Source organism: Pygocentrus nattereri, chromosome 27 (genome assembly GCF_015220715.1).
Source record: "Pygocentrus nattereri isolate fPygNat1 chromosome 27, fPygNat1.pri, whole genome shotgun sequence".
NCBI lineage: Eukaryota > Metazoa > Chordata > Actinopteri > Characiformes > Serrasalmidae > Pygocentrus > Pygocentrus nattereri.
In genome coordinates this window covers 7,560,480-7,579,097 of record NC_051237.1, presented here as the reverse complement: position 1 = coordinate 7,579,097, position 18,618 = coordinate 7,560,480, and the positions used below count along the sequence as shown (strand labels likewise).

Sequence of the window (18,618 nt, the reverse complement as noted above, 5' to 3'; positions counted from 1 at the left end):
AATTGTAAACAGGCTGCCAGTTTGTTAAATTTGTGCCCTGCTAGATCTGGTCAACTGTAAGTGCTATGGTTGTGAATTGGAAGCATCTAGCAACAATACTTCATCCACTATAAGCTAATCCTGAGTTGCATCTTTCACTACAGAGAACCACACACTGGGACCACTGTGTGTACAAACCCAAACCCCACGGGCTAGATCAGGCCCACCACACAGTCCTACTTGTCCCGCAATAGTATTTTAAGTTTCTATTAGCCTGTTTCACAATGTGCTGCATTAATGTGCTCAGACTCTCCTACCCCACCAACAGTCACAATTGCACAGCGGTTAAACGTCAGTTTTATGCAATTCTGTGCAATTCCACACTAGGCATATCACCAAAATGCATTTCAGCTGCAGCTCAACTGACAAACACGTTTGCTCAGCAGCTTGGAAATTGAAGTGAACAGCTTTAGGATGAACTGGAATGCTGATTGCAAGCCAGGCTTTCTTGTCCAACATCAGTACCTGACTTCACAAATTGTTCTTTTGATTAAAAGGGAATAAATTCCCATAGACACACACTCCAAAATCTTGTGGACCAATTGTGGCCATTGCTTGTCATGAGCTTGGAATGGAATGTCCAACAAGCACCTATGGGAGTGATGGTCAGGCACCCACATACCTTTGGCCACATTGCAAATTGTATACATGTATGCTTTCAGCTTTCTCTTTTTAGTATTATTTATTAAAACATCCATCCATTTTCTAAGACACTTCTCCCTCAGGCTCCAGCAGCCCCCCACGACCCTATCCAGCTGTCATCAGGTGGAAGGCAGGATTTTATTAAAACATCTTAATTTTTTTTTTTCAGAAATTCTTTAATTTTTTTAATTAGGCATCACCCTGCTGTGCATTGAAGGAGATACTGCAAGCATGGCATCATGCACAGTACAAGCTGTTAACACAGTCACATGCAAAAGTTTGGGCACCCCAGACAAATGACATTATGTCAAAGGTAAGTACACATCCTCACCACATTTCAGTGCACAATTACTGTTTCTTTACTAAATTTAACATATCGCAAAAAAACATGGTACCTTTACAACCTCTGATATACCCCCCATCCCCATTAAATTCAGCAGAAAGAGAAATTGTGCACTACATTTTGCATACAACTGTAACTCAGCAATCTTCATAGCACAACAGTAGTGCAGTAATGTGTGGATTGCAATTTAGGACTGACTAAACAGCAGACCTGCAGAACAGGTTTTCATAGTAAAGCATGTCACAAACACAGCATTTGTAAAGCACAGGGACAAACACAAACTTTAAGACATTTATTGCAAAAAGTTAAAGGTTATTACTGATCTTGTTAATGATATAGTGTATATCACTGAAGTACCAACATGCTCAGTAGTATTCTGCTTCCATGCTTTGAATAATTAACAAAACTGCTATAGTATAAAAACGTAAATGAAATTGTGCTTCAAAAAAGAATGGCTATAGTTTTGCTAAAGTTGTTGGCGTTATTTAAAGTGTCAGCACTGCAGAGTTCTTCAAGCTGTATTGGAGTGTTTAAAACAAGAGACACATGAACAGATAGAGACCCATCAGCCAACTGAAGTGCATTGGTGATATTATCCACACAGAAAAACAAGTGAAATATGAAAATGTAAGGGGTCAATATACATATGCACGTTGTCTAAAATGTATTTTAAGCAGTCAATTTGGAAAAGAGTGTCAAACGAAAGCTTAAACCCATTGACTTGTCAATAACAAAATCTGTAAATGATTAAATATTTCACAATCAAACTCATGTAATTTGCTAAACCTGCGTGGATGCCTGCAGCAAAAAACTACTGCAAGATAAAAAAAATTACATAAAAACAGCCACTGCAAGCAAGCATTCATTGTTATAGGCAGTAGTCCTAACAGCTTAGAATACAGTTGTGGCGCTCTGCATGATAAATGTTGCATCTCAAAATGACGCGTCTTGTTAATGCAGTCAACACCAACTTTATCCACTATGAGGATTTACTTTCTGTTCTCTTAACGCAAAATCAATCTATCTGTTGCAGCAAAAACAGATTACAACTTGCTATTTTTATGAATATATGAGAAATCAACCATAAAAATACAATGAAATCCCTTTACCTAAAAATCCAACCAAACAATCCAACCAATCACTGGGAAGAAGGTCTTATTCTACAGATACAGCAAGCAGTATTTAAAAGTATGCACAAGCCATGAAATTGCATTAATGTAGTCAAAGACTTAAAATGTTAAATATATCTTTGGGTAGCAAAAACACATTTTCCCCACTCACTGTATCCTGCATTGTGAAATTACAAGGAGGGTGACGAACATCTCAGACCTTTCCATAAAGCAACAAACATTGAGGAGTCAGGCTTTTTATACCATTATTTCCCCTACAACATACAGTTATTAAATCATCTTTCAATATAGCAGATACAGTAACTGGTTTAAATATAAAACGTGAAAAATTAAAAAAAAGAATCTTAAAGCAACCAACATGCATTTTACATTAAAAGGCAGGATATAGTCTAAAGTTGTAAACAGTAGACAAAATAACAAGCTTAGATTAGTGCGCTTTAGGGGGAATATTTTACATACCTGACAACTTTTTCTAAACTTTAAACCAATATATGAGGGGTTTTGATTCTACTGTTTACAATAAAGATATAGAAAGTCATTTAGGAATCAGCAAGGAATTATTTTGCTCTTTGCAATACTGAAATGTCTTAGGTATGGCTTTACTGAGTAATGTCCCATGTCCATTACTTGTGTCAAATGTAAAATTAATTATAATTCTGTAAACGTTTCATAAATTTGAAATTGTATTGCACTGTTGACAGTTCATGTGAAACTATGACCCAGGATGATACTGCTCCTTAAAGCCTGCCAGACTATGGGTGGAGGTTCACACAGGCCTGTAGCATGAATCTGGCTGCCACATCCGCAGATCCACTAAGATTTGATTGAGCTTCTGCATCCACAAGTTTCTCTCTTCCTTAGTGTCAGCACTGAGCCAGTTCCTGTAGTGTTAAAACAAGTGCCATAAATTGGTTGTACATTCCACAGACACATATGATCTGAGTCTTACTATCCAATATATCTTTCCTCCATCTACTTGTACAGAGAAGTTGTACATCAATTGAGAGTGGGGAGTAAGTGGGATCTTACTTTGTGACACACATGGTGTTCTTGCACTGGCTGACCAAAGTTTCTCTGTCATCCTCCCTTTGTGGTCTCACCGTAATCAGTTCAAAGGTATTAGGCCGGGCACAGAACTCGCGGTTAGCGGGCTCCACTTTACGGCTAGTGCAGCTGGCCAAATTGATGCGACCAATTGGATTCTACACAGAACACATCATTTGTTGATAAATATAAAAACAGATAACCATGTAGTTGAAATGAAATTGCAGTTGCGCTTGCTTACCTTGCGCTTCTCATCATCAGGGTAAGTCCAATAGGAAATGCAGTACCCTGAGAGGACACACCATCTCCTATGCCAGGCTCCAAATCCACTGACATCTTCAAACATGGTCTGTAAATTACAACAGGAATGTTGTCCTAAACACCACCTTAATCGATAATAATAATAAAGCTTCTATTTCATAAGAGATGTGCAAGAGCAACAAGTACAGAACACTTACCAGGAAACCCCTTTCCTCTACACGAGAGCCAACCTCGCACTGCATTTTGAGGTAGATATGGCCTTCCAGAGGACAAAGGAATGGCACCTAGATATATTCAAAAGTGAAATTTTGGGTTACTATATCAGGGGTGCAATGCTGACAAGAATGTGTCAGTTGTCTTTGATGACAAAATAGGAAAGACAAAAGTTTTGCAGCGTAGAGAAAACAGTCTAAACCAAACACCCTTTCCTCAACACAGAGGGGGAGGAACACCAGACAAACACAAAACTGATCAAGCTGTAGATTAATAGTTAGTAAGGTGATGTAATGCAAACTAAAGTTGCGAAGCAGCCTTGAGGACAAGAGTAAGCAGACAACCCCCGTGTTACAAAATGTGGAACAAATGTAAAAACCTTGTTCTGAAACATGTCACTGAGTAGTTTGCTCTCACTCCCTTCACATTTGATCTATAAAAAGAAAAATGAGTGTATGAAATTAGCTTATAGGTTCAGCTAACAGCACAACGTGCAGCAACCAGGAAGAAAATGTTAAGGCTTTGCTTGCTTAATAAGTAGCACCATTCATTTCTATGCCCACCAGAAAGCATATCCTTCATACCCTGCCCCCATTTTATTTTCCCCTTTCCATTCATCATTTCATTATATTAGAACATCTCTCTATACAGTGTCAAATTTGTTAGTTATGAAAGAAGGCTGATTTGACATGAAAGGGAAAGATATGTAAAAGCCAAGGAAAAACGAAGAGTCTTCAAATGGGTTACCTTTTCCAAAGGAAATTTGTTTTTTCCAATTGAGGCCAAAGTTAACTTGTGTGATCCAACAAGGACAAAGTTGCTGGTGCGTACTGCATTTGGACCACCAGGGCTTGCCATTACTATAAAAGCAAACATACCCCCCCCAAGAATGCTCATAAGTCAAAGTCAACTTTATGGCCAATCCATAAAACAACAATATATCATACAAATGACTTATGATTCATACAATACTCACCAGGTGTCTGCAGATTGCTTTTCTGAAACAGAAGAGAAAATCAATTTATGAAATAAAGTGTCATTTTCAATTATATGCATACATCTTCATAGAAGACAATGTCCAAGAACGCCAAGAGTGGACTTACAGTGATGGCAAGGAATCTCTTAGGAGTGATAGCCTAAAGACAAAGACAAGATTGTATCAAGTGTTCTAGATACAGCTTAATATTATAAGTAATGTACGGGTCAACGTTTCCTTTATTTGCAGTATACAGAAAAGAGCCTTCCCCAGGCCTGCAAACTAAACATTAATTAGCCCCACACTACATTCATAGAGCGTGTACCTTGGACTTGCTCGGCTTTTTCCTTTTGTCAAGGTACACCTCGCGCTTCTGCACCTAAGAAAACAAATTTTTTTTTTCAATACTATTACATGAACAATAAACAAACAAACAAATGGAAAAAATATACTTACAAGATAGTAGACTTCAATGTCAATCTCAAAGTCACTGGACACATCAGGACTGAAAGTTGATAAGAGCAGTATTACAGAAGCAACAAGTGGTGGTGCTGATGTTTAGACTAGTCACAAAATTAATCTAGACTCACAGAATAAACCTGGTAGAGAAGGTCAAGGCATCTCCACTAAGTGCACTGTGGGTACTGGCTAGAGGAGTTGCAACCGTGTTCTCAGCTCCAGAACGGATCATCACAAAAAAGTAATGGCTTCCAGATTCTTTAGTAAAACAAGAGAGCTCAATAAATGAAATATTCCCATCTTAAGCAGGAACAAGTTATAACAATTACCAAGCTAAGTGAATGTACATTCAGCATCTTACCCTACACAATTCTCATTATAAAAGCTCATTGTAAATAATGAGATATGTAAAATCTATTTAAACACAATTAATTATTCAGACCATAGATATTCATAAGGATTGTTATGGACCTACTACTATCTTTTTTTAAAATAAGCATAAATATAAGAAAAATCTTCATTTAGATGGTAATTTCCATTAGGAGGTGGCTGTCCAAAAACCTAACCGTTAAATTTCAAAATGTGAAAATAACACTTTTGCATTGTACTCATTTGTATTTTCTTGATTTTTTTTGTTTATGATCTCTTTTAAAGTGAACCTGAAAGATTTAGATTCACCATGAGATTCATTTTCAAATAAAATTTTAAAGGAATTTAAAAATCCTGTCACATTTTCATTCATCAATTACCGAAAGTTTTAGTCCATGAAGAAGCCTTAAAGAGCCTTATTTTAGCCACATCCCTTTATTTGACAACAGGAAGGGAGACGGAAGGGAGAGTTTTAGTAGTTATGATTGTGTTAGCAGAGACCAAATGGAATTTTATATACTTTTTATTATGATATATTATTTTTACGAAATAAACATAATTTAGGCATAAGGTCACTGAAGGCAAAATGATTTTAATCTAAAGTCCAAGTCAGCTCAAACAAGCTGTCAAGTAAAATTATTACAAAGATTACCAGGCTTGTTGGCAGTAGAACAAACAAAGTCAGCCTTAAGTGGTAACCGAAGCTCCTGCAGTGTGATGGAGCCCCTGGAGGCAGGCACACCCATGTCCTCCTGAGCTCTGGATGGGCATTTCTTCTGAGCAGCTGGACCCTCTGCCTTCTGTCGATCCAGCTCAGCTTTCAGGGCCGCCCTCCTCTCAGCTGGCAAAAGAATATGAATTTACTTACAATTGGAACTGCAACAACTCATTGACATTATCAATAACAATCAGTACAATTTTTGGCAATGAATCTTGTTAGCAATTAGCTGGGTTGATGACATTTGCACTTCTCTTTTACATCATTCCATTAGTCACTACTCACTGGCAATAAGCAGAAGTCTTTCTGCCTCAGCCTCCACCTGAGAGCCTTTGCCATGCTCCTCATCTGTGCAGCAGTTTAGTGCCTGGCTGGCCTGATGAATCACTGTTTGTTGTAGATTCATCTCATTGGTCAGAATCTGAAAGCAAAGCATAAATTAAATTATTTACACCACCCCATTCCATGAAACCAAATAACGGTTATAGATCTTTCTGTTGAAAACAAAATCTCAAGTTAATTTTCTTTACCTGCATCTTCTGTTTAATGCTGATGTGACTGGGGCTCTGGGACTCTTCCACTCTTTTAGACACATCTTGCTTCCTCACAATCACCTGTTTCACTTGTGGTCTCTCAGTCTCCTTCACTCTAGTTGATCTGTATGCATCAATGCTGACATTCAGAAGTACCAATTAAAACCTTTAAAAGGTTTATTTTAACCAACTCATACTTAATTCAATATTCAACTACCTATAGAGAAGTTTCTGCTCTTCTGTAGTCTCGATACTGTCAGAAGAACCAGCTTGCTGCACTTGTGCCCTCTGGAATTTTGTGGGCCTGGACACACTCTCAGGAGTCCCACTCTTGTGAATAAATGAACTGGCTGGGGTTGATGTCTGTGATAGATCAGGAAAACAAATCAGAGTTGAGAAAGAAAAATATTTGGGGAGTCTATCATAGTTTGATGTCCATCAGACACCTATAACAAATTCACAAGCAAAAACTTTCCAGGAGTGAAAAAACACCCAATTAGAGTAATAACGATGCCCAAGGCATTGCACACTTACCATGAGCTTTCTCTCAGGGCTCTTCACAACAGCAGCCACAGTCTCCGCTAAAGGCGCAAGCAGAGACATCGAAGAGATGTTCAGAGCATCTTCCTCCTCATCTTCTTCAACACTACACTCTTCATTTTCCTCCAAAACTCCCTCAAATAGATCGTTAATGACCTCAGAGTTAATGGAGCCGTCCACATTCATCTCAATTTCATGTATCTCCTCTTCTGCAAATAAATGAATATGAGAAACAACCAGTTATTTAAAAGACACTGAAAAATGTCTAACATTTGAATCATGGAGAGCAGGTAATTTCTTACCATTTTTTTCTTTCTGCTCAGTCATGTTTTGTGGTTTCTCCACTGAAACCTCAACCTTCTTCAGGGGGCTAAACTGGGAAGGCCTCATGTCTAACATTTCTACATGGAATAGTGGAATTATGGAATAATACATGGAATAAAAGTAAGCATGCATGAAAAAAAAATGTATATAATCTCAAAAAAGTGTGATGTGTGTGAATTACACTACTTCATGAAATTACTAGAGTTAGAAATATTACCATTTTTACTGAGCTGTGGAGTTTCCAAAATATCCAAGTCTGGTATTGAAGGCTCACTGCAAATAACAGAGGCTGAACCTTCAGTAGTATCTTCCACCTCCTGGAGGCAATAACGAATTACAATATTACATACAGCTGTGTGCCCCCACACTCCCACTGTACATTTGACTAAGAGTCATAAAGTCAGCCTATTAATAATTATTATTAATATTCGTTATTTAACAATTTTAATTAAGATTTAAATCACATAACAGATACCATCATCAAATTCTTGCTTTCATACAAATAAATGATGACTACCTCGTTATTCTTGGCCTCTGCAAGATCCTCTTTACTTTTCCACATATTGCCGTTCTGAAACCGACTGCGAACCTGTGCCAATTCTGCTTCACGTTCCTAATAACAAAAGAGCATTTGTCAAACAAAGACCTTGTCTAAAGCAAGTCACACATTACACAAAGACTACACACCATTTTCTGCTTTTGAGTAAGCATTGCAGTAGTGGAGGTTGTCTGTGAGATGCCAAGCCTCTCTTGGAGCAGTTTGGATTTGGGAGTGGCTGATGGAGTGACAGCAGGTGTGCGTCCCTGGCCCACTCCACTAACAGGAGAACTTTGACGTTCCTGGCATCTTTCTCCAAAACGCTCCAAAAATGACTTGACACCACCTAAGGGCAATACGTGTATGAAGTAAATTAAGCAACTGACAAAAACAAACCAACAGATAAAAAAAAATTGACAGAACACTTTTGAACAGATGTGTAAACACTGAATAAGAAAAGCCCCTTTGTGTAGCTCAAGTGACTAGATATTATTTGCTGATATGAGCCAATTGCAAATAAATTTGTTTGTATCAGCTCTTATAACAGACAATAAATGGCATATATATGCCTACTTTTGCTGCAGTAATTTGAAAGCTGGTAATGCAGGGCAAGCATCAAAATTAGCATTTAACGTTACGGAAGTTGAAGGTTTGGGTTAAGCTGTTGACAAGCTTGATTTTAGATTTATTAATGAAACAGTGTAGCAGTTCGAGTGAAGAAATCAATGGTCTTCTCTTTTATTCCTAGCTCATCATTTTTATAAATTGTCTGGCAATATCACTTACAGTAGCTTACAGTGTTGTTCATTGCTAAATTAGAATACCCACAAAGCTAGCTAATGCTATGCTTACCAGTGGAAAACCACTAATATTTGAGTGTTTAACCTCTTAAACTCCAAGCCAATTTTCCAATTTGCCAATTTTTGCCTGAAATGACATTCCCAAATATTAATGCTTTTTACTCAAATATTATATAATCCAGAGGCAATTTTAAGAAGTATTATTACTCAAAAGCCTTTACAAAATTAATTGAAAACACTTCAAATGATTGAAATTAAACTATAATGGCCAAAATAGGATAAAAATAGGAAAAAAAACAAGGCGCTTTTCTTTTTTCTTTTTGTTTTAGATTTTAGGGACCATAAACTGAAGAGGTCATGTCCATGAAATGTTTTTGCAGTTCCATATTTTGCCCCTTGGGGTCAAATTTTTACCATGTAAAATTTTAAACTGATTACCCTCACTGATCAGAAGTTATTCACTCTAGAGTAGTTAGTGTACATACATTTCTGTGTACATTTCTCCAAGTGTCCCTTTGAAGTCTCCAAAGGACCACAACCTCTCCAAATTGAGAAAAAAAAAAACCTAAATTTTCTAACAATTTTTGCAGGAAAAAAGTGTTTATGTATTACCTACTCTTGATGGCAACATCCTATGGTGTATTTCTTTACATTATTTGACAAAATTTTGTTATAACAACAATTTCAACTGTATTATAAAAGCCAAATAATTATGTTCAGCTGTGTTTACCGTGCCATCCCCAGCTAATCTTCCTGTTTATATCCCGCCTCCCCTGTTGCGCGTCCGCCTAACGTGACAGCTGGTTGGTCGACAGGTTTGATTGACGTGTCGTTGGAAAGGGATAGCCCAAGGAGAACATATTTTAATTTGAGTTTAAATTAGACATAAAAGATTTTTGCCTTCTGTTTTTTTCAAGCACTCTTTGCACAAAAAAGAGGATTACTACCGAATGCATTATCGGAAATACACGGGTGTGGTGTCATTTTGAAGCCAACAAGGAGAAGTAAGCGAAGATGTGGGCGGTTTGCGTGTGACGTGTTCCGCCGACCGCCAGGGGTCGTTACGCACGGCTGCTGAGTTTTCGGAAAAAAAAAATCTCCTGTTTGAAACGCCACACTCTTTTGGCTCTAATTCGGAAACCCTACGTCGTACAGTAAAACGGATCATCGCATCGTAATCCGGAGAGCCAGACGGTTTGAATGATGTATAACATGCCCACATTGGATCAAATATGGATCTATAAAAACCGCAAATGTAAAAAATATTAAGCTTATTTTTTAATAAAACTTTTGCTAACAAGGTATATTTCGCCCAAAGTGGTTATTTTCTGAAAGGAAATACAGCTAAACTGGATAGACTAGATAGCTGGCAAGCAGAGGTTCTAAGCTTTCATATGACATATTGGGTGTCTATATTGACCCTATAATTATTCATAAACACTGGCAAACATTAATTATGACACATTTCTGGCCCGCCGGCCTACCCAAAAGCAGACACTTGCATTTCTGTAGTTACAGTCAGTGCACTAGAAATTATCCAGAGGGAACATAAATGTGAGCTGAACAAGTATCTAACATTTCTTGGTAGCCAAGCAAAGCTATCTGGATTCTCTTTCAAAAGCGCAGTGTGTTCGCTGTAATGGAAAAGCAATAATATGTTTTGTTATACTTTTGCTCACAGTACTATTTGGGGGGGAAAAAAAAGTTTTGTTTTTTGTTTTTAACTGCATTATAATTATGATATCTGTGATAACTCCATAGTAATTACACAAAAATTTTTGGGGAAAATATTTGTTTACATTATGAATTTCTAAAGATAAATAAATAAAATCACATGACATTTTTAAAATCATCAAATATCTAAATTGGCACCGGTCTTAAAAATTCTGTGTCTGTCAGGCTCTAGTTGACATGACAATGAAATGCCTGCTTTAAATGCAATTTAGTTTTTTAATACTAATAGTACTATACTAATAAATTACTAATTAATAGTAATTTAATACTTCTGTGTCTGCATATCTGTAAATATGTGTAAGCACCGTGCAAGATGTTCATATAAAAGTCTACCAACATTCTTTTATTTACGTGAACGCGAGGAAAATCTTGTTTTACTTTCCTCCAAACATCAATACTGACTTCACGTTTTTTTGTAATAATTAGAAGATAAATTGATCATGTAAGCCTCCTTTGACTGATTTTGTACTAGTTCAAGTTTGTATTGAGTTTTGTCTGGATTTTGTCCCATCCCCAAATCTACTGCAGAGGCAGTTTGTGTTTGGTTGACACGCAGTTCTGCAGCCCCTGTTCCGAACCCCTTCTTTGCATTACAACAAAGATACCGTTGCATGAATTTTGTGGAAGTATAAATCAACCTTAAGGGGGTGAAACAAACATCACAAATGAAAATAAATAAATAAACACAACTGAGTTACTCACCAGCAGGTCCAGCTGGGACTCTCTGCTGCAAAGGTGCCGTCTCCCTGGCCAATTTCTCACTGGTCTGAGAAATAACTGCAGAGGACGGCTTTGCCGGAAAGTTTGGTTTTGTTGGACTTGAACTAAACAGTCTGCCAGCTCCCGGCTCTTTGCATGGGGCCTGAGTCTTCAGTGGGCTGTGGGACAATGGAGTCGTCTGAGGACTAGAAGAGTGAACTTTCTGAGGTTTGAGAGGAGTGGAGGGCTGGCTAGAGCAAGCCTTCAGAGGGCTGGATCCTGGGGAGGGAACAGGTCCTTTAAACTGTTTGGGCTCCAACACCTCAGTCTTCTGAGGGCTGGGAGGAATCACTCTGGATGATTTGACTGGAGAATAAACTGGCAGCTATAACAAATCAAACATCAAATATGTTTACACACATAATCTAATAATAGAATTAATATCCATTTTCTGAAAGTTTGTGCTTTTATCAAAAATCACAGAGAAATTTTATTTTTTGCTTGTAAAACCCACCTGCTGAGTGCTGTAGACAGGCTTGCTTGCTGGCTGGACATGCTGAGACCGCTGTGCGGCAGCAGTGGTCTTGGCATTGATGCTCTTTTCTGCACAGGCTGGCCGACGGACGCAGGCTGTGCCAGGCTGCACTTGTGCATTGTCTCGATGAGTGGGATGATGCCCATGGTCATCTTCCCAGGAGCTGATTGAGGCAGCAAGATTTGCCAGTCTGCCCTTTCTGCCTAAGGGGGTCTCTGATGATGTGAGTATTGGAGCTGAAGTTGTAGCAATCTCGGCTCTCGGGGGCTTAAGAGGGGACAGGGCTACGCTGTTGGGGTCTGGTTCCATGTTGCCTGTAAACACAATTTAATATGAACAAACACTTCTAATATTGTGCATCAACTCTGACTGTATTTTGAAGAATACAGCAAGCAGATTATCTAGCATCACATATTGTTGGTAGTTTAGCCAACTTCAAAACAAACAGTACTGAGACCTAAATGAATGAATGTCTATTGTGCACAATTCTCAATCCTGCAATCAACACGAGTTCATTATACCTATAGTTTGACTTAAGGAACGATCTTACAGTCAACTTTAATCTAATTCTTAAATTCCTGTTCAACTAAAGAAAAGATGACCCATTGCAGCCTACCCTCTACATCCCAATACTGCCTCTGCTCAGCCAGTCTCTGCAGGCGAGACCTCATGCTGCTGGGGTTTGTCGTGGGAGCAGGGGTGTTTCTAAGAATCTCTCTGCCTTCCTCAATGACAGAACACTCCACAGTCTTATCTGCACACACGGTTACTGTCTGTGAAGTTCCAGCCACATTCTTCTCTGTACTTGGCGGTGGGTAAGGACACCCTGGGATCAACTCAGAGCTAGGCTGGACAGCCATCCTCTCTGCTGATGCAGAATGAATACTGGTTGGTGCCATGGGAGGCTTCTTGTCTGTTGTGGTTTCTGAGGCTGTAGCAAGAAGGGCAACTGGCTCCTTGTTCTCTTCCCCGGCAAAATGGGCATTCTCCTCCGAGCAACGGCGCTTTGAAGGGGAAGGTTTGGAGGTGGGAATTACTGCACCACAAATAGACAAAAGTGATTGTTAGAACAATGTAAGGAATATGAAATCAGCTAGAAGAAAAGTCTGCCCTGTTAAATGATCAATCTCAAAAGTGATGCGATGAATGATTTAGCCACTGGAAACACGTTTTCAAATTACATCCATCATTGAAGTCACATCACATGTAGACTGCAAATTAATACCACATTACAAACACACATTACTTCTACACTAGTGACATAATGTCAGCCTTTCTAAAAACCATCATTCAAATCTCATAAATTTAATGTTCAGTTTCCTTTAATTATAATTTCAGTTGTATGAAAAGCATGTCACTGACACTGGAGACTAATGAGATCAAAGTGATCAGGACAAAAATAAGGGTTTCACATTGCCTTGTTTATCAGTTATTACCACAATACTAACTTTGACAATACCAATACAGCCAAAAGCTGCAATATGCAAATGAGATTTCTAATAATTCATTATGTGTTATGTTGTGAGCATTCAGATTAGCCTAAGATGAGTGTTCCTTGTATGTTTTGCAGAATTAACACATTCTTCAATCTTAAATTTGTAATGATCAAACAAGAGAATTTTTTCTCAAAATAATGCAGGGTCACATACAACATCAAAGCCTCAACAAGCGTTTTCGATACATTGTAAGGCATACTGCAGTCACAGTCTGTAATCACGTACGTGCAATAAAAGATTTTGTCCATACCATTAAGTCCTGAAAACAATTCAAATTTGATGGATTTGTTACCTTTCTCAGTCGGCGGCACACTGATGACACTGTTTGTTTCAACAAGTGGCTCTCTTGCCCTCTTGGCCATTTGTCGGGTGGCTGCTGTAGGCCTCTCAGCTATCTTCTTCTGAAGATTCTCCCTGCGAGCACGTGTGCGCTCTAAGAGTTTCTAAGTAAATGATAATGCATTAAATGTTTACAACAAGATTCTGAAAACAGTAGGTAAATAAATACCTGATTGATTGAAAACACCACTACAGTTTTAAAGCAGACACTCAATTTGACACCTCTCAGAACTTTGGCATGCAATAACAAAAACAACAAATTTTATTTATATAGCACCTTCTCCTACAGAAGAAGGAAAATACTATATGTTAAAATATACATACAAGTAAAGGCACATAAAATATTAAATGGAAGTGAAGAGACACAAAACAGGACATTAAATAAAAACAAGCATATAAATGAAAATAAAGACATTTAATAATAATGACACAAAACGTAAAATGCACCCACTTTTAATCTGTGACTAAATAAAATCTGTAAGACTAAGAAATAGGGATCTTAATTCAAACTAATTTTAAGCCTATCTGACTCCTCTCTTAAACGTTACATGTTTGGGCATGAAAGGTAATATCTGTACTAGGATGACAAAATGTTATTGTGATAAATTATATTATGATGTGTTTTTCTGAGATGAGGTATGACTTGTACATATATAACTGAACAACTATGTATAAAAATAGACATTGAGATCAATTATTGAGAGTCTGCACTGTATAGTATAGCAACTGCATAAAATATAGGTGATGGGATGTCAGCCCATTATGGCACGGTTATTACCAGTTTGACTTCTACATATTTAGATGTCTAAAAGATGTATATTTATCATCCATTTTGACTTCCGCAAGTCTAAAAAGACTAAGTGTCATACTATTTATCATGAATGGTGAATCTTTAAGCAACCAGTTTCAGTTCCCTATTCCACACAGTGAGAGCCTCTTTCAGCTAAATGGTCCTTCTCACATGAGACAAAATTAGATGCATTAGTGAAGTGTGCTGGTGCTATAACTTCCAAAATGACCCAAAAGCAGCATAATAGATAATACATATTGTATTAGTGTGTTTTCCTTCCTATTACTGATTAAAATACAGTACAGTCCACCAAATAGGCCACTGTGCAAGAACGCAAATAAAAGGCATGGTGATATTTCCATAAGCTATTAGACTGACACTTATGATTAGAATCAGCTGGCAGAAGGGAAGTGATGAAATGTTGATGTTAGCAATGCAGTAAAGTTAAAATTGCTTCATGCTGTGATGCGCATGCAAATATTTATTTAGAGATTTTTTTTAAATAAAATACCCCCAATATGCGTTTATGGTTTTCTTCATGTCTTTGGCTGGTATGGCAGGTTTTCCTTTCTTCTAACTTTGTGGTAAACTGTAGAGGGACATGTGTAGCGAAGCGAAGCACATCACACGCTAGGAAATCTGCTACTACTTAGACGTCTTATTATCATGTGTGAGAACAATGCACTCACTGCAGACTCTTCTAGGACAGCACCTCGCAGACTTGATTAATAACTCTGACAGCCAGTACATACATTGCGAGTATTTTGCTGTCCGTTTGGCAGACTCCCAAGGAACGAGTGGAAATTTCAGTTAGAGGTTGTCATTCCCGAGGAATTCTCGTCATGTGACACGGCCATAGCATTTCATTGGCTAGAACTGAAAAAGGCTGCAGACTTCAGGGGCAGGGACCTGGTGCACAGCAAGTCTCCCTGAATACTTTAATGCTTACACACGTCTCCCACATTATCACTAGTATATCAGCTAAAACAGTCGGAAGATACAAAAAAACAAAAGCAGAGCAAAGCTAAAAAAAAATAATAAACACTCATAGTACAGAATCCACCACACTCATAACAAAGAATTCACTTTATCCATGGCGAATTGCTTTGACTGAGTAGCTAACCTACCGTTTCTGTATTCAGCATATTACAATTATCAATGAAGCTAGCTTATCTATTTTGAAGTTAAGGCCACTCCTCCCTTGTGAATACACACACAGCTCAGCCTGCCTTTTCCTACTGCTAAAATGAATAAGAATGCAGTTCAAGGCACTTTAAAGACCAGCTGTTGCTGCCGTGCATGATTCGCATTGTCTAAAATCAAATGTTCAGAATGAACCGTAAAACACTGCTTTCCACGAATCCACAAATCAAGACAAAGGGCAAACTATGATAGCGATGAGCTAAGAATTGGTTCAAGCCAGCTTCAGGAGCACTTTACATAGCTTAGCTAACCTAACGCTAGCTAGCTTGGCTAAGATAGCAAGATACAAGTAAATTAACTCATCAAATACTAAACAACTTAATACTTCTTACACTGTATAACAATAATCTCACTTTCAGGGCTCGCGGACATTAATACAGCTACGCTACCTATTATATAGTCAACTAGTCAGTCTGTTAACCTAGCTAACTAGCGTCTGCTGGTACTTAGAGCTTGCCACGAGGCAAAACCTTAAACAAGCTCAGATTAAATAATCACAGACAATACAACAGAGCACATTTACCTCGGTGAATGGATCCATTTCGAAATCATATACCGCCAAAATCAACCTAAATTATCGTCACCCCACCCCGTCCTCGTCCTCGTCTCGTAACTGAAGACAAGCTCTTCTCTCCTGTTCAGCTCGCGACACTTCAGCTGTTCAAATTTGAATTTCAGCGCTGCTCCCACTGCGCATTCACTAACGGTCACGGCCGCGTCATCAACATTGTAGTGCGGCTCGATTACAATCCAAAAAACCTTCCCTCTCTCCCTTGATGAGGTCAAAAAGAAAATCGACATCGCAGACAGCGCAAACATGTCAGCAACACTTTGACATTGCAATATGCATTTAGCCATATTTTACGATATCACACACAAACAGGGTGTCTATGTGCTTTATTATCTGGGTTGAAGGGAGTAGGGGAAGTGCTTAAGGGAGTATTTGAATAAAACCTCATGTCGATGCAGTAAAAAGATCCCTCCTTAAACCAACGCTGTGGTTTGAATCGCTTGCCCATTTGAACGTTCACAGTATATAACCCTGCTGCTCAAATAAACAAAAAGATTAAACATAAGGCTTTAGTCATCAAGTAGCCCTCTTTCAGGGTGAACATATTTTGGTTTTTCAAAAAAAGGACGCTGGGTTCAGGGGGGCGGCATTCTATAAAAATAAAAAACAACATGAACCCAAAGCTAAATTTCGGACACACTGTGGTCAATTTTTAAACCCCATACATGTTTAGGTCCCAGAAAGGGCGTGTGATCGCCCTCCGTCTTGATTAGTCACGCATGTAAGTTACTCTGTCCAGGCTGGGAGGAGGCAGCAGCCAGGCTGTGGGACGTGCAACATTTGAAATGGCAATGGTAGTTAGCAATGAGGTAAGATGCTTTAAAGGGGGATTTCATCTTTCTTTACATTGGTGGTGTTAGGAACCAGGGGTCATGGTGTCTACAGTGCAAATATAGATTTTTGATCTACTTTCCCAAACATCCGGTGAATATACACACAGTTATTAGATGTAACATGTAGCTATAATTGTAAAATAGTGAGGAATCTCGAAAATCTGCTTTGGGGACTATTTAGCCTTACAACGCCCAATATGTGTCTCTCTCTCTCTCTCCCAGAGATATATTAAAAATGAAAACAAGAGCCTTATCTCAAAACTACAGCAATGTTTCGTTTGTAGTTCGATTAATTTGTGCACCGTGAAAACAAAACGGCCCAGTCCGCTTTAGCTTTGCTTTATGAAGACCTCGAGGCTCACGGTACACACAGCCGCAGTCTTCAGCGCTTCAGCAGGTAAAACAGACCAAGGGTCATTTATAAGGTTCTACTCCGGATAAAGTCTGTCCGAGATCTGTTTAACCTGAATTTATAGAATTAGACATAAAATAACTGCAGTGCAAATACAAATAGAGTGAGTGAGTTGGGGGGTGTGTATGAGGATGGTTTCTGTCTGATGGATGAATATAGTCTGGATACACATTCATTTCCTATGGCGGTCACTTTTGACCGGGAACACCACTGCTGTAACAATTGATTGATTAAACACTCAAAATTCAATGAAAGAGGCGATCATCACTTTTATATGTTCAAGTGCATAGTGTGGAGGATATCATAAGGCCTTGGGGCAATCAGATGTAAAACACAATTTATCAGTGTTATAAACTGTAAATGTTGTAAATCGGTCAGATTGGACCCGAACACAACAGGAAGGTTAAGGAATTGAACTGGTGGAAAGTCAGAGTGAACAACGCAAGGGCTTATTTATTACAGCTTTCATTACCTGTAGCTAACTTCTCACGTTATGTACGACCAGATAGATAGATAGATAGATAGATAGATAGATAAAGTGTGTATGTGTATATATAAAAGTAACTTGCGTGCATGCGGGGAATGTCTCATTAGCTTGATCATGCACTCAAAATACGGAAGAAATAAAGGCTTTCAACTGTAGAAGTGTTAAATGAAGCTACTGAAGTCCAAACACTTGCACTCAATTAAACCACATGACAATGTCTAGGACATTTTAAGCATCAGCAGAGGGCAGCATAGAGTAAGGTGTGAATTAGCAGCATTCATTGCACCCCTCAGACGTCCAGTTCCTAAATTGTCTGGCCAAGACAAATCTCTTCCCCCTTGTTCTGCACCAATTCTGCCAGTGGCTTCTTTGCAACAGTTCCTCAAATCAAGCGAGATCATGTCTTCCGAACAGCTGATGTTGAAACTTTTACCATTTTGCTGAGCTTGTTTTTCAGAAACACTTACGCAGGACTGTGATTTAAATAAACTACCTCTGATTCTGAGGACGTTGCCCTGCTTACCCTCGTTCAGACTTCCTGTCCGCCACTTACTTCAAAACACATGGTCTCCTTGATCACAGCAGCTGAT

The 18,618-nt window shown here is 38.5% G+C and overlaps 1 protein-coding gene across 2 annotated transcripts; it reads right to left on the bottom strand.

Moving 5' to 3' along the window:
- Positions 1-1,302: 1,302 nt before the first annotated feature.
- On the bottom strand, positions 1,303-16,377 carry anln (anillin, actin binding protein). 2 transcript variants are annotated; one of them, XM_017694308.1, is made up of 25 exons: positions 16,249-16,377; positions 13,686-13,836; positions 12,514-12,933; positions 11,877-12,211; positions 11,366-11,747; positions 8,279-8,475; positions 8,109-8,204; positions 7,809-7,908; positions 7,570-7,668; positions 7,262-7,476; positions 6,945-7,090; positions 6,725-6,866; positions 6,480-6,615; positions 6,129-6,317; positions 5,239-5,365; positions 5,105-5,153; positions 4,974-5,027; positions 4,776-4,808; positions 4,649-4,670; positions 4,420-4,532; positions 4,052-4,105; positions 3,657-3,743; positions 3,440-3,547; positions 3,184-3,356; positions 1,303-3,035 (listed from the first exon to the last, which is right to left on the bottom strand). In XM_017694308.1, exons 1-25 carry the CDS (start codon positions 16,264-16,266, stop codon positions 2,921-2,923), a joined length of 3,561 nt encoding a protein of 1,186 aa, XP_017549797.1. In that variant the 5' UTR covers positions 16,267-16,377; the 3' UTR covers positions 1,303-2,920. The 2 variants fall into 2 exon arrangements, with proteins under 2 accessions (XP_017549797.1, XP_017549803.1); XM_017694314.1 differs by lacking the exon at positions 4,052-4,105.
- Between the last annotated feature and the right edge of the window lie 2,241 nt (positions 16,378-18,618).